This window comes from Agelaius tricolor, unplaced genomic scaffold (genome assembly GCF_023055355.1).
Source record: "Agelaius tricolor isolate 1412-34295 unplaced genomic scaffold, bAgeTri1.0.p SCAF_5, whole genome shotgun sequence".
NCBI classification, from domain to species: domain Eukaryota; kingdom Metazoa; phylum Chordata; class Aves; order Passeriformes; family Icteridae; genus Agelaius; species Agelaius tricolor.
This window is the reverse complement of record NW_027269265.1, coordinates 29,672,491-29,688,867: the sequence shown is the minus strand read 5'-3', so window position 1 is coordinate 29,688,867 and position 16,377 is coordinate 29,672,491. Positions and strand designations below refer to the sequence as shown.

The following is a 16,377-nucleotide window of genomic DNA, read 5'->3' as shown; positions in this document are numbered from 1 at the left end:
ACTTCTGTACTGGGTTTATGTGGCAAGGTTTTGGTAGCAGGTGGCTGTAGGAATGACCTCGGAGTAGAGGCCAGGGGCTGCCCTGTGCAGGACCCAGGCAGCTCCAGCAGACCCACTGCTGACTAAAGCTGAATCCATAGTGAAACTGGTGGTGCCTCTTTGAAAACCTCTTTGAGAAGAGGCCAAAAACCAGCAGCAGCTGAGGGCAGAGAGGAAAATTTGAGAAACAACCCCATATACCCAGGACAGAAGAAGATGAGGGGGCAGGAGGTGCTCCAGGCATCAGAGCACAGGTTCCCCATAGCTTGTGGAGACAGCCATGGTAAAGCAGGTTTTCCACCTGCAGCCAGTGGAGAGGCTGTGGCAGAGCAGATACTGACACTGCAGCCCATGGAGTTCCCCATGCTGAGCAGGTGGGTATATCCTGAAGGAAGGGGCAGCCTGTCAAAATCCCATGCTGGAGCAGGGAAGAAGTGTGAGTAGGAAGGGGTGGCAGAGATGTGGTGTTGTGAACTTGAATGACAGCACCATTATTTCTGTACTGGTCAGGGTAGGGAAGAGGTAAAAAAGTTGACAATGAAATTAACCCTGGGAACAAAGAGGGAGTGGAGAAGAAAGATGGTTTTAGTTTTGTCTTTGTTGCTCACCATCTTACTCTGTTTTTAATTTTCAATAAATGAAATTAATTTTCCCTGTTTTGTTTCCCTGTTTTTCCTACTTGCTAAGCAATCTCCCTGTCTTTATCTCAACCCATAAACTTTTCTATCCTAATTTCTCCCACTGTCCTGTTGAAGAGAGGGAGTGGGAGAAACTGGGTTGGGAGTCTGGTAGCCAACCACGGTTGAGCCAAGCGCAACCCACCACAACTTCAAGAATGTCTTTCTGACACAAGGTGAAATGCTAGACTTACCTTACTTCTGTGATAATTTTTTTAATGGTATGCTGCAAGCCTGTATATTGCCAAATACCTTATGATATAAACCTACCTTGCTTTGTCGTAGGTAATGTCTCGCTGGGAGGAGTATATCAGTAAAGTGAAGGTTAAAGGTGGAAAATCGCCAGATGTTGCAGAAGTCTCCAGTTGCTTTCCTTTTCACCAGTATTTTGCAAATGCTCCTCAACCAGTTTTCAAAGGCAAATCATATGAAGAAGATATGGAAATTGCTGAAGGGTGTTTTAGACATATTAAGAAAATATTCACTCAGCTTGAGGTAAGACATGTAACTGTTAAAGGCAAGTGAATCTGGCTAATCTTGTAGAAAAATTACACGACTCGAAAATTCTCATTTTCTCTACATCCTAGAAGAAATATACATGTCTAGGCAGCTTCATTACTTGGCAAGGTGAAAATTTCCACCTTTGAGTAATATAGGTATGTTACACAGTAGGAGCAAGGGTCTGGTCTCTTTTAGTTGGATCATGGGAAGCAGCCATTCTGCGTCCGTTTTCACAAATGAGGTTACAAGGATTGGTACACCTTATCACTACTCCTGTGATCCTCACAGGGTCTTTGTATTTACAGTGAGTTGCCTTTAATCAGATAACCTAAAAGTAACAGATTATCTTCTGGTTTTGCCAGAATTGCTTAAGAGGCTATTAAATATTAGGATAAAGGTGATTTGTGATCATTTGATTTTATTAACTGTAATGGTCTTTCTACTACTGAATTTGAGGTTATGATGCAGTATATTGCAATGCAGTAAAGTAGGAAACAAGAAGATACAGTAAAAGAAAATTTTGTGGGATTCTGAGAGGGTTCTTCATAATTATTTGAATATTTGTCTGTAAATTTATACATACCTACAGGTTGGAAGAATTCTTTCATAGGTTTTTACAAGATTGTTTTTCAAAATACACTAAACCTGGAAACGACAACAAATTATTCAGATGGGATTGTTAACAGTACATAGCCTCAGAGCTTTCTTGTTTAATTATATCAAGAAGGTAGCCACAGAGTTTGAGTGGATTTACTCTATAAGTGATATTTTTTTTATATTTTGACTTTCAAGACTTTTCTTTTGTCCTCCATAGGAATTCAGAGCATTTGAACTTCTCCGCAGTGGCCTGGATAGATCAAAATACCTGTTGGTGAAAGAAGCAAAGATCATTGCAATGACTTGTACTCATGCTGCTCTGAAACGACGGGACCTGGTTGAATTAGGTTTCAAAGTAATGATTTTACTAGTGTTACTGTACTGCTTGATTTTGGTGCTGGTTCTCCCCTATTCCCCACCCCATACGAATCTTTTTATCTGCCCCAAATCTAGGCCACCAAGATTATTTAGAGTTGCATTTTTTTACCTGTATGTTTCAATTTTTTAATTTTACTGAAGAAAAATATAACTTCTGTAAATAAAAGATTAAATCACTTTTAACTTACTGTATATACTAAAATTGTAAAGAGTGCTTTTTTAAGAGTCAATTTTGCCATATTACATGATAAACAGCAGTGATAGGGTTAATAAAATAGAGGTAGAACTGGCCTCTATGGCCAGTAAACATGGCCTTTACAGCTTTGTTTACCTAAAAAGTCAACAATTTGAGGAAAAATAACTATGATGCAATGCTTTTTTTCATTCTGAAGTGGTAACTATAACTGTTAATTTAGTGCAGTCTTTGTTTCTAACAAAAGCCAGCCACCAGTAATTCTTTCAGTGTAATTTTTCACTGATCATGTACTGTATTGGATCACAAAATGGCTTCTCTTCAGTTTCTGTGCAGAGATACCAAATTATTTTGCTCTGCTGAAGAAAACTTTTCTCTTGTGGTTATGGCATATAGGAAGCATGTAATGTAATTCAGTCTTGGATTCCTTCTAGGTATAAACCCTGACTGGTACAGAGAGATCTCCCATTGGTGTAGTAGGACTTCACCTATTTGGTGATATTTTGCCTATAAGGTGAAATCCTGCTGTAACCATCCCACCTGGCAAAATCTGAAGGAGTAATAGATGCTTTCTTTTGGTAGGCTGAATAAATACCTTTATTTGTGTTACTGTGTTTATGGACATCTCTTTACTTTTTTTTTTTCTCAGTATGACAACATCTTAATGGAAGAGTCTGCTCAGATTCTGGAGATAGAAACCTTTATACCTCTCCTGTTGCAGGTTAGACTTGAAACATAAAAGATCTTAAATAAGACTTTGTGCTCTTGAACACTATTGAATATTAAAATGAAAAATATGTGCAGGAAGTAACTCAGAACTGATATTTGCTACTAAGACCTTTCACATTGATTTGACTGATTTGATTTTTAATTATGAAATTATTTAATGCAATGAAGTAACATTACATTTTCTTTCAAACTTTTAAATGAGTGTTGATTAACCAGCTGCATCTGGCAGTTGAGGGAAAGTAGGTATATGTGAGCAATGCAGAAACTGAAGAGTTTGTATAATTAGAGTAATTAGAGTAGACGATTTCACCATAGAGGCATATTCTGAGGGATATTCTAGGAGTTTATTTATGTGAGACATCCAAATAGTCTTTGAAAATTGAGTGGGTTTTAATTTTAACAAAACCTAAGGATCTAGCCTTCCAGAGTAGCAGTACTTGATTTTTTTTACTTGCAATTCAGTGAGAAATTTTTAAAAACAGAATTCTGGGGGGGCCTCTTTGTCCAAGATTTAAATGGTTGATAGGTACAGAAAACTATATAGAATGCTTCATCATCTGCAAAGAAGAAACTTCCAGGAGTGAGTAAAAAAAAAGACAGTAAGCTTTGGGTTTTTGTGAGTTTTTTTATTCTTGCTAATAAAAATTATTTCCATCATTTTACTTTCTTTCTAAGGCATTTTCAGGCTTGAGGAGTTGTACAGTCCAGAGTTCAGTTTTCTTTCCTTGCTGTCTGATCAGAAACTGCTTCAGAGCTCTTCCACTTCAAGTGTCAGGAAAAGAGTTTATGCTCTGTCTCAAATAGTGTTCCCATAAGAAAGGGAATTATCACAGGAGTGTGTAATGAGGATCTGACAGCTGGAAGTCTCCAGGATCCTAATTGTGAAGAGCATTCAGTCCAAGAGCCAAGATGGGAATTAGTTAGGGGCACATCCTGGTCATGGAAGAGGCTATTTGAGAATTACAGAAGTAAGCATGAACTACAGACACTTGAAAGGCAGGTTCAGTGTTGCCTCAGACATCTGAACACTAAAAACTGTTTCAGATGCTTTATATTCACTACCTCAGAATCCAAAAATAAAGTTCAGAGGACAGGTCTGGGTTAACTGCTGTTACTGTGAAGTAATCAGGGGTTTTGGCCTTTAAAGCAATATACTAGGATCTTATAGTAGAGAAATATCTTCTGATATTTCTCTACTAATTTTAGTAGAAAAAGGTACTTTATGGGTTTTTATTGTTTTATAAGAAAAGAGACTTTATTTACAATTCTACTCTGATTGGATGGAAGCTAGCAGTCTTTAAAAAAACTGAAGTTCAGTGTAACTTAAAAAGAAATGTTGAAGGGCTAAGCCCAAGGCAGACAATCTGACTCTCAATGTGTTTTGAGTGCCTTGATTATATTGTAATGGTTGCAATGGTGTAACTGTTCAATTCTAGAACCCCCAGGATGGATTCAGTCGTTTGAAGCGGTGGATTATGATTGGTGACCATCATCAGTTGCCCCCAGTCATTAAGAACATGGCTTTTCAGAAGTACTCCAACATGGAACAGTCTCTTTTTACACGGTTTGTTCGTGTTGGAGTGCCAACTGTTGATTTGGATGCACAAGGAAGAGCTAGAGCAAGGTAAGACAGGAAATCCTTTGTCTAGCTTGTAAGAAAGTAACAAGTTAAAAGTGAGAAGAGCACACACAGCTAGGGAAGCTGGCTTTTTTTGTTAGGACAGGAGTTTACAGAACTGGAATTTAGTTCCATTAATTTCAGCTTAGACTAGGAAGGCAGATTTTACTTCTCTGAAATGCTATCAGATTAATTTCTTCATTGTTATTTTTATATAGTAGTACTCTGCTGTTGCATGAGTACTTTAATGAAAATTATATTTCAAGGTACTTAATCATCTTAAGTGTTCAGGGTTTTTTTACAAATGAAACTTTACGGAAGCTTTCTTTTCTAAACTAATGTTTAGTATATTCAAAGTTAAATAAAAATCTGATTTATTTAACATTGAATATATAATAATGCCCTTAAAGACTGTAAAAGGCTGCTTTTCTGTAGTATTTCAGGAGAGATGCATCCAGAGGTTGGGCACATTCAGGTTGTCTTCATGAGAACAAAAAGCCTTTTTTATAGTAAAAGAGACACTGCAACTCTGTAGTGTAATAGCTTTTTTTTAATCTATGTATTTGTCATTTCATGGTAGTAATTTAAACACCAGATTTATTGACTGTGTAAATTGTATATTTGTGGTGTCATGTTAAGAAGGAAAAGTAAAACCAAATAAGAGAAAATTACTTCATATAAAATGTTGCTACTCTAGGTTTAGTTCTAAATCTTTATTTCAGGCATAAAGTGTAGTCAACAATTTAAAGGATAACTTCAATTTTTTCATGTAGGAAATGTTTGGAATCGAGAATATTATTTTCTAGTCTTATGAATGACAGTTCAGTATGATTTTTAAAATGAAGATTTTATTCAAATGTGTTAGTGAATAAAGTTTATTTTACAAAATCTTAGTAAACTTCTTAGTGATAAGAGAGCAAAAGTCTTTCACATTACAACTAATTTCTTGATCAAGAAATTTCCTCCTATGCTTTGTCTTTTGTGATCACAAGTAGCTTCCCCATGAGTTATCTGCTTCTTGATCTGGTCTGGATATTGTTAGGCATTTGTGAATGAGGCATTTTGTTAGTATTACTGTCCCTAGAAATATCAGGAATCATTCAAAATTAGATAGATTTTGTTTGTTTCTATTCATGTCTTTTGTTAATACTAGGAAATATACAAAATAAATAAGGAAATCAATTTCTTTTTACTGTAAAAAGCTTTACCACAGTTAACGCAGAAAATACTATTTTCCTTATTCCTTCTGTTTTGTAAAGAAGGACTAATATTCCTTAAGTTTTGTTATCCATGAAAGTTTTCGCTAGAATTCTCTCAAAATTTGTAGCTTGATCAGGAGGAACAGACTTAAACCCAAGTGTGCCAATTGACATGGCATCTGAAGTTTTCAGTGAGAGAGAACAAAACAGAATCACGACCTAAAAAGAATATTGCTGGATAGATTGTTTGGGTGTGTTCATTTATATATGTACAGGTTGCCTAGCAGAATTACTCTTTTCACTGAAAACCTACAGAAGCCTTGATCTCATATGCATGTGAACTCTCTAGGATGAGTAGAAGAGCCTGCTGTAGCTCACTCTGTGTGCTTTGTGTCTGTGTGGTTTTGGACAGTTTGTGTAACCTCTACAACTGGCGCTACAAGAACCTGGGTAACCTGCCTCACGTGCAGCTGCTGCCAGAGTTCAGAACAGCCAATGCTGGCTTCTTGTATGACTTCCAGCTTATAAATGTAGAAGACTTCAACGGTGTAGGGGAGTCTGAACCCAATCCTTATTTCTATCAGGTAAGGGAAATACTACATGTGTTATTTATTAACCTCAAGAGGGTTTGTTAGATCTGCAGTGAAGACAGACTATCAAAAACAGTAAACTGACATTCAGTTCATGTTCTCTGATATCTGAGTCATGTGTATGATTTTTTCCTCCTTTTAATGAGTTTTGAATGTTGAAAATGAAAACATTGTTCTGGGGCTTTTGCTCAGTGAATTACTTTGTTTTCTCATTGTTATGGGAAGGATGAGACTTGGTGTAATTCATTACAAAATGTAATTTTGACCTAAGGCAAATTAAAGTCCATTGTAATTCAGCTGTACTGCCATGATAGTGGAAAAACAGTAGCACTTCCCCTGAACACAAAGAATGGAAGCTTGCTTGGTTGCTCATACCTGAGTTTGGAGAGTCACTGTGTTATTTGTGCTATAGGTAGGAATGCTAAAATGCCCCTTCATTAAAGAAAAAGACAGTACTGCTAGTAATATACATAAGAGGCATAGAGACATTGAGGGTGAAGTAAATTGCCAAAAAAACCTTAATCTTGGAGTTTCTCAACTAAGTTTTCAAACTTTCAACTAAATTTTGAAATTAAGCCATCATCAACAGTCTCTATCTATTTCTCTTAAATTAGGAAAACACTTGACACTTGTAATGAGATGCTTATATTTTCAGTCCTTTTATTTTTCTTGTTTTAAAAACTGGTGAAACAAACTATGGTGCCTAAAATAGCAAACCTGGGCTTTGGAAAAATTAGAGCTGGAGTGATGTGCAAGTTAAGGAGTTTAATTCAAACATGGAATCAACACCCTATATTTTGCTGAATTTTATGGAAATCAAACAATATACTTTATGATGATAATATTCATGTTCATTTTTTCCTCTGAAGATCACTGAGACTTATGTGAATCTCTGTTTTTAAAAAGGTATGAAATATATTTGTAGGTTTTGCTTGGGTTCTTCTCAATGCTTTTTCAGTACAAATTAGTGTGCTACTAGAGAAGAAAGCAATGGTTAATCATAATCCACTTTATCCCATTGCTAGATTGAGGGCAGAATTGCTTGGAGATACTATTTTGGTTTTGTTTTTGAAACTCTAACATGCAAATAGTAAAAAGTTGTCCAGTGGAACACAAACAGCTGAAATGAGTGCCTCATAATTGGGAGTGCTAGCACTGCTTTAGACCACTCTTCAGCTAAAGAAGATTAAGAACACTGACATGAGGACACAGAACACACTTCTCATTATATCAGCACTCTCATGTGCACACTCTTCTAATACTTCATACCATTACCTTTTTTTTGCTGATCTTGATAATTGAATGATATTTAGCAGAGTATGTTGGTGGCATTCAAGATGTTTTCATGAGATAACAGTTTATTGTCATGTATAATTCTCTTTGTGAATTTGGGCTTTTCTTTCCAGAGTTAAAGGGGATTAAAATTTGTAGAATAGCTTTACACCCACAGATGTTTGATATGCCTGGCAACTGCATTATTCAAGTAATGCAGAGCCCACTTAGTAAGAAAAAATAAATGAGGCTGGTATGTCCAGCCTATTCAAACATACGCCAAGTGGGGATAAAATTCCTTGTATAAATAGAGCAGGAGTAAATGTCAGTATTTAAGAACAACTTTTTAACCTGAAAGATAATTTTTGTTGACAGGAAATGGATTTCAATAGCCTATGAATAACATCAGTCTGGAAATAGAACAAAGCTTCCCATAGCCAGAAGAGTAGTACTTTGGGACAGACTCATAAAGTAATGACAGAGAGAGAAAGTTACAATATACAAAATAACAGCTGGTAATTTGTAATTGAATAGGATGGCCTGCAGTGGAAATAACTGGATTTGATAATCCAGATGTCTGTCTCCTAATTAATACTTGAAAGGACTTTATTTATACTAGTGCAACTAGTTCTTACTTTCAGTTTACTGGGCAGTGAGTCATTGCAGCTTTTTTGAGTAAATATTACAAAGTTTCAATTCAGTGCCTAACAATAATATCGATGCAGATATTTTTAGCAGCTGTCTGAAAAGGAATGAAAGTGAAGGTATTAAACCTAGTTGTGGTTCTTTCACTCTTTCAAAGTGGCTTGTGTGAAGTGAGCAAAGAATCATCAGATCTAGGGACATTTCTCTCAGCACTAAAATATTTGTCTAAATACCTGACAGTGTTACAGGTGTTATTCTTTGTAACCTTATGCGATGAGTAACCATTTTTTTTGTCTTTTTCTTCATGTCTTTTTCTCTTATTTTAAACTTTAGAATCTTGGTGAGGCGGAGTATGTTGTGGCAGTTTTCATGTATATGTGCCTGCTTGGTTATCCTGCAGACAGAATAAGTATCCTGACAACATATAATGGACAGAAACACCTGATCCGTGATGTCATTAATCAGCGATGTGGAAACAATCCTCTGATTGGAAGGCCAAACAAGGTGACTTTGAAAGCATATCAGTCATTGCACTAGTTCTGGTTGCTGTGGTTTTAAATTGTCATATTGCAAATCAGGCTAATTTAAGCTATACTTATACAGGTATCTGTGGAAATATTTCCTGTTTAACCACATATTTATGAACCTACATTCTATGTAGTTTTATAGATTAGTGACCTTGGTTTTGCCCATTGATAATTTGACAGAGTGAAATCAGTGAAGGTAAAAAGTCTACAGGCTATGTGGGACAGAATAACTTTTTTTTATCATTTGTTTGTCCTTGATAATAACATAATTCCTCAAAATCACATCATAGAAAGATCCACCCAGAGTGGAAATTATTTGATAGGATGTATGATCATGAATCTGAAGAAACAAATTAAGAATATAGTTATAAATGTCTGGTGCTAATTCTGCAGCTTAAAACTGTTTTACAAAGCTAATGGCTTTCCATAATCTTTTGGGATTAGCACCTTGCTTCTCTGTCCAAATTTAAACAAAAAGAAGTAAAAGAAACAGGATACAGTCAGACAAAAGCTCCTCCCAACATATTCCAAAAAAAGATGGCTTTTTGTTGGAAGCTAGCTAAGTCAGTTAAGAATTTTCTCTTCATGTTTACTGCAATCTCAGTCCAAGTCAATGTTAAAATTTTAGTGTCATGTTTTCATTGAAATGGCAAAGATTAACGTATAGAGTTTTTTCCTTATTTTTTAATTCTCTAGGTAACAACTGTGGACAGGTTTCAAGGCCAGCAGAACGATTATATCCTGCTTTCCCTAGTGCGTACCAAAGCTGTAGGTCACCTTAGGTATGTAAGAATATCTTCCCGTAGTGCTATAGCAGTACTTGTACTCTGTATCAGATACAGAAATGTTTATGGTACATGGTACAAAAAAATCTATTTTATGAGTATGTAGTAGAAATGAAGTTCAATGCTATGTATATAATGAAGTTCAGACAGACTTCCTTTTATAACTGCCTGGTACCCTCTTCTCGAGCACTTTATCCTTTGGTAATGGCTCTTACCCTATAATTAGTTTATATTGCTGCAGATAGGCTGACCTTGGTTTCACCCTAGTTGAATGATAAGACTCTAGTATTTGTTGAGCAAATGCTGGCTCAAATTTTCTCATAGATCCTTTCCTGTAATCAAGGTTTTTATTTATTTTGCATTAGAAGTGTTTGATCATTGCATAAGTTGCATTATTGTGTGTAGTTTTAAATGTTTGCACTTTTGGTTTGGGATGTGATGGAGAAACACTTAATCTTAGGTAGATGAGTTATCAAATTCATCTTTACTTGTTCAGATACAGAAATGCTATTGGGATTTTTTCTCAATGTTTACTCTCAACTTCTGAGGTGTAGGAAAACAGTAGAGGGTGGTTTTTCATAGTGGTATTGGTACAGTGAACCAATACATTTATGTTTTTATATAATGGTACTAGGATTTGCTAGTTACTGGAACAATGTGTAGGAAAAAAAACTAAAGACAAGATAGTATTTGGGCAGAGGATTTTATATTTCTTTTAATTAAGACTCATGTGTATGTCTAGTTATTTTTATTGCAAGTGGATCATTGGTGGAAAATAACGTTTGATTTTATTTTCCGAAGGGATGTCCGACGATTAGTCGTTGCCATGTCAAGAGCCAGACTTGGACTTTATATCTTTGCAAGGGTATCACTATTTCAGAACTGTTTTGAGCTAACTCCAGCTTTCAGCCAACTCACAGCTCGACCACTTCACCTCCATATCGTTCCCACTGAATGTTTTCCAACGGCAAGACAGGTAGGAACAGCTGCCCTGGATTTTCGTATCTATAATGGGTGTTTGTGTTTGCTCACTTTTTTTGAGTAGGCTGCAAGAGGTGAAACTGTTTTCTCTGCCAGACTGGTGCATTTGCTTCTTGGCATTGGACCAGGCTGCCCAGGGAAATGATGGAATCACCATCCTTGGAAGTATTTTAAAAAAGGTGTGGATGTGGCACTTGAGGGTATAGTGGTGAACTCAACAGTGCCACTTGATGATTGAATTTTGTTGATACTAGAGGTCTTTTCCAACCTTAATATTCTATGAATAACTCCTTGGAGTTATCTTTTGTCATGATACACACCAGATGTTTCCACAAAAGTTAATTATCAGTATAATTTAATTATCATTAGCTGTTGGGCCTGCTTTTTCCTGAGTTCTGCCTGTGTGAATGATTCAGTATTCTTCTTTTTGTGATCAAAATAGTGTTTTAGTTCTTATATGTTTTTGGTCTTATTATGAAACTAAATTACACTATTTCTCAAACAAAGCTACATAAAGCTACTCACTTCTCATTTAAAGAGGTAAAATTACATGTAACCAAGTAATTCAGGATTACAAGTTAATTTTTTTTCTCTTTAAATTGGTTTCAATATAATGAGAGTTTTGCTGCTGAGATAGGTTCATAAGTACAAAAACCTAATTTGAAATACTGCTCTAGATCTTTAGGGGAAAGGTCCGTATGGAGGGTCTAAGCACAGGGCACAAAGCAGCATGCTAAATGAAGACACAAAGGAGCATATCTGCTCTGCTTTCTGAAGCTTTGAGAAGGGATGCCTGCATGCACCCAAAACTCAGTTACAGCTCTTTCCCTGGTTTTAAATGCTGTTGACAGGTTTGGGAGGGAGCCCTTTCAGTTTAAACTTTCAGATCAACTGTGCAACAAGAATGCAACAAGTGTGGTCAGTGAGTGTGAGCAAGGAGCTGGGCTGCGACAGGCAAGGGGCTAAATCCTAATCTGATCATAAACAATTTGTGCCTTTAATATGTTAAATTACTCATGTCCAAAATGTACTTCATGGAGTAAGAATCAGAACCCAGCCTCCCCTTTTGAAGTTTCTTCTCCAGGCTATAGTATAATGATTGATGCAGTTCCCCAAAATGTAAGACCTATGTTTCCTAACTTTCCAAAGAATTCACCAATTCTTTTTTTCTTTGAAAAGCGTTATTTAATTTCTTGGGGCTTTTGACTTCTAGAATAACCTTTGAATGGTGGTTGTTTTGCTTTGCTTGCTGAATGTCAACTTTTTTTCCCCTTCCTTAGAATGGAGAAAGACCAGCTCACCAAATACATGTTATTAAGAACATGCCTCAAATGGCTAACTTTGTATACAATATGTATATGCACATGATACAGAGTACACACCACCATCAACAGGTAAGGAACTTCTAAGTTTTGGAATGCATTTAACATAAAGCATGTTTTGTAAATGACATGAGAAGCTGTTGAGATTTGAGTCTGTTTCTGTTACATTTAAAATTCAAGAAATATTCATGACTGAAAGAATACTGAGGTCTTGTAAAATGTTGTAGTAGCAAAAGATGTATCTTCTAGTAGTTTAAGCTCCAGTTTAAGGCCCCAAACCTATCAGTAATTGATGACAAGTGCATTGATAGCTCTCTCTGGGCCAAAAATGCTGTTCATTAATACTATAGAACTAGCTTTGGGGGAAACTTGTGTGTTACCTTTCAGGTAAGTGTGGGATTTCAGCTAGTTGGATTATAACACCACTGCATGATGTAATAATGTTTTGTAAGGGAAACACCAGATCATGTCTTGAAACCATTTTCATCCTGTTGAATCTCCCTATTATCCAGGTTGGTTTGCAGCTGTAATGTTTTTTGTTCTGGAGCAATTTTTTTCAGCCATACTTCAGCATTAAGGAGAATTGCACGGGGTTGGAAGCAGTTGTAGACACTTCTGTACCTAGTTTTGTCATTGTTTGATCCCTGAAGCTGAATTCAGAACCCATCAGAAAGTCTTTGTAGCCTCATGTAAGTGAGTGGAGAATTAAGGTAGCTTGGATAGTGTGCTGAGCAGAAAGCTGCCTTTACTCCACATACTTGGAGCTTGAAAGCCTAGAGGTAGTTAAACCAAAAGGAAATGGTCTTAAATGCTCCCCCTTAGCTGCATCAGCTTCACACAGTGTCTAGGGTCTGTCATCTTACCTATATATTATTCTTCATATATTATATAATACCTGTATGTTGTATTACCTATAATTTATTCTTTCATGGTTCTCTGAAGTTCCCTTATTGGTTTTTGCTCTTCTGAAAGATTTCCAAAAGTGGACAAAATTGATGTAAAAGGACATTGCTTAATCTGTGTTAGCTGACTGTGAGAAGAGAATGTGAACATGATTGTCCTTGAACAGATAGTCTAAGAGATCTAGATCCTATTCTTTAATGCAGGGATGTCTCTGTCACATCCTCTTCCTTTTTTTCTTTCACTTCCATATTTCATCTAATATGGAACAGTGTAATCAGTAGAGATCAGAACCCAAAACTAACTGAATGTCAGACTTCCCAAAAATTTATTTTTCTCTGCAGTTCTTACGCAGTGACTTCTGGATTTTAAAGCTTCAGCCAAATTTGAAGTTTTTTGTTACCCAGACAAATCCTTTTCTAGGCTGTCTGAACATAGAGGATACTTTCTCACTATTTTGAAGAAATGCTGTAATTACCTGTGTGCTATAAAAAAAAGAGGATATACAAAGAGGATGCTATTAGAATTTCTTCTTACTGTAATTTTTTTTAGCAGTAGTGAAGTAAGCTCACACTGTTTTTTAGAAACCAGTCCTATAAGCACCTGGCGAGACTTGCTTTGAAGCCAGTTTGTCTAATATAGTTGGTGATCTTTCAACCATGCCAAATGTTATGTGATGAAGACTTACTAGATTGTGCAGTAGATTGGCCACATTTAGGTGTAAATTAATAGCCCTGTCAAAACAGGGAAGTGTATACATGTCCTGAAAAGCAGATGCTAGCTCCTAAATTTTACCAAAAAGCATTTGCTTGACACCTTAATCAAATGTGGACACATTTCTCCTGCTAATACCCGTTACTCTTTTTGGCATCCTAATCTTATCCATTGCTAGCTAAAATTAGTTACAAAACTGCTGTTTTCCTACTGTGACAATGAATCACATTCTCCTTGCAGGAGAAGCTGATAAGTGAACTACTGAAAAAAGCAAAGCTGGCACTAAATTTCTTTTACTCTATTCAGTACAACATTATTATTTTCCTTTTCTTTTACACTAGTCCTTACAGTAGTTGTCAAAAAGCACAACATGCATCTAAGTAAGTCACAGAAGTTTGAGTTTGTCTCATACATCAAGAATGTATTTTTGTAAGATCTTTGGTTTGGAATGACACTTTCCTGTGTACAGATGGATATAGAGACCAGTCTGATAACTTCAAGGTCTATAGAAAATACTTTTTGTATCTCTGCTGGTAATCATAATTGATTTGTAGATTTGCCTATGCAAATTTGTAATATTAGTGTCATCTAATTGAAGGTAAAACTTCACTGTAATTAAACACCTCATTTGTCAGGTGATACAAAGTTGCTTTTTGAGCAAAACAAATGGTCAAGTTTTTCAAGATTGCATTTCATTAAAATGATCCAAAGTATTCTAAAGAAGTATCCATCATGTCATTGAATAATGTCAGGCTGCAAGAAGTATGAGTGCTTCTGTTCAGCCTCCAGTTGTATAGCATTCATCCATACTCATCAGCTCAATGTATTCCTGGTATTTTTGTCCACTTGTGTTACTTGGCTACCATTCCAGCCTATAATGTTTTACAAACTATTTCTTTGGTAAGCAGAACACTGTGAATACATGAAATTACTTTTTCAGAAGTATTGTGTGAAAATATTTAAGCATTGTTTAACTGTTAGTAAAACTCGAATTGTGTAAGTACAGATAACATTCACATAGTATTTTATAAGATGCTGCAAGGGGAAATTATGGATATGAGTTGTTAAAGACAGGCCTGTTGAAGGCATCAAAAACCAAGTTAAACATATCTTGGAGTTTGCAAAGGTGACAGATGAGATTTAGGTAGAAATACGCATATTGCTCCAAGTAGGGATTTACCATAACTCTATTACTTGTCTGAGTGTTTGAGATAATGAAATGTCCTTAAATTGGAAGTCCTGAGATTTTTTACACCCTCTTTTAAAAAAAATATCTAAGATGACTATATTGTGACCATTATTCTAATTTTTTTAATATATAGGCATGAATTGCTTACAAATCATTACGACTTCTAAATTTTAGGTGTTTGTTGTTAATGCAAAATTCTAAATATGAGATAAGCAGTTCAAGCTAAAGTGTAAAAACTTAAAATCCTTCCTTTTTCAATCATCCAGCATTTACTGCCCCCACCTGCCATGATTGAAGAACCAGAACCAACACAAACTGGAGAGACTGAAGCGGAAGGTGAAGTTCAGGGCCTGCAGGAAGATGCAGCAGAAGAAAGTGAAGTAGTGGAAGAAATGATGAAGGAAGGAGAATTGAAAGTGGATGAAATTGATGAACATAGAAAAATGCCAGAACACCCTGGAAGAGACAGTGATAGTGGAGACAGTGAACCTGAGAATGAGACTGAAAAGTGATTGGTGGAATCCTTGCCCTTAATGCATTTTGGGAAATTGGCAGGGAAGAGAGCAGTTGGAAAAATAATTGCTATTTTTACATTGACTTTCCTTAAATGGTTGCCTCTGTAATACCTGGTTGGTATATTTTTCACTGAATACTTTGTGGACAAGCAACATATTTGGCAAACATTCTACTGAGTTCTTGTCACTATTGGTAATGCGATTTGTTTAATGGCCTCAAATTATATGCATTTTCCTTTTTATAAGTTGTTCAGTAAAGATGCTTTTTATACTAATTTTGAATATTTGACTCTTAATTCAGTGACCCAGTAAACCTCACTAAGTATATTCAGTATTGGTCAGACATGCTTTATGGTTTCCTTAGTATTTTTCCATGGAGAATTCCTTATGCAGAGCTGTGCTTGTATACACTGAGATGGTATTTTAGGCATAGGCTCAAGTTCATTAAGATATCTGATTGTATGTCTGAGAAATGTGAATTGTCATGGGACTTGGAAGTGATCAAAAGCTTTATTGAATTTTTACCTTATTGGATTCTCAGGATCCACATATGTGTAGCAATTTCTTATCATTCATATCATTCTTCTGATGTTTTTATTCTGTACAGAAGAAGGAAGGATGCAGCTTTTCAACAGCACTGGGTTCTAAATCAGTGTTTTGAAATAAATTTCTCTTGCTTGAAGAAGACATAGTAATTGCCCAGGCTAAAGCCACACGAGGAAGAAAAGAGAAAGTAGTTCCCTGAATGCAGGATATGTAAAACACTCAATATTTATATTAATGACATAACGGTTGAGTGGGGTTTTTTTAGGATAACTTCTGAGTGTACATTTCATAAAGTGATCAGAGAAATTATTTGTCCCTGATTCATTATGAATACTTGCCATGACGTCAAATTAGTCAATGATTTAATGAGACTTTGGAATTTCCAAGTAGATTTTCAAACACAGCAATAGCCATAAGAACACCTTTTGCTGGCAAAGGGAAAAACTCTTGGATTTGAAGT

General features: G+C 35.9%; 1 protein-coding gene across 1 annotated transcript in view; it reads left to right on the top strand.

Annotated features, from left to right (window-relative positions):
* AQR (aquarius intron-binding spliceosomal factor) overlaps positions 1-15,646 on the top strand; it is a 47,054-nt gene extending 31,408 nt beyond the window's left edge. The window contains exons 26-35 of the mRNA XM_071426989.1: positions 1,002-1,211; positions 2,032-2,169; positions 3,035-3,106; positions 4,551-4,738; positions 6,344-6,515; positions 8,772-8,942; positions 9,662-9,747; positions 10,552-10,726; positions 12,012-12,125; positions 15,123-15,646. Of these exons, the coding sequence (XP_071283090.1) occupies positions 1,002-1,211; positions 2,032-2,169; positions 3,035-3,106; positions 4,551-4,738; positions 6,344-6,515; positions 8,772-8,942; positions 9,662-9,747; positions 10,552-10,726; positions 12,012-12,125; positions 15,123-15,368 (1,572 nt within the window). The 3' untranslated portion in view covers positions 15,369-15,646. The remainder of the gene's footprint in view (positions 1-1,001; positions 1,212-2,031; positions 2,170-3,034; positions 3,107-4,550; positions 4,739-6,343; positions 6,516-8,771; positions 8,943-9,661; positions 9,748-10,551; positions 10,727-12,011; positions 12,126-15,122) is intronic.
* Positions 15,647-16,377: the final 731 nt, after the last annotated feature.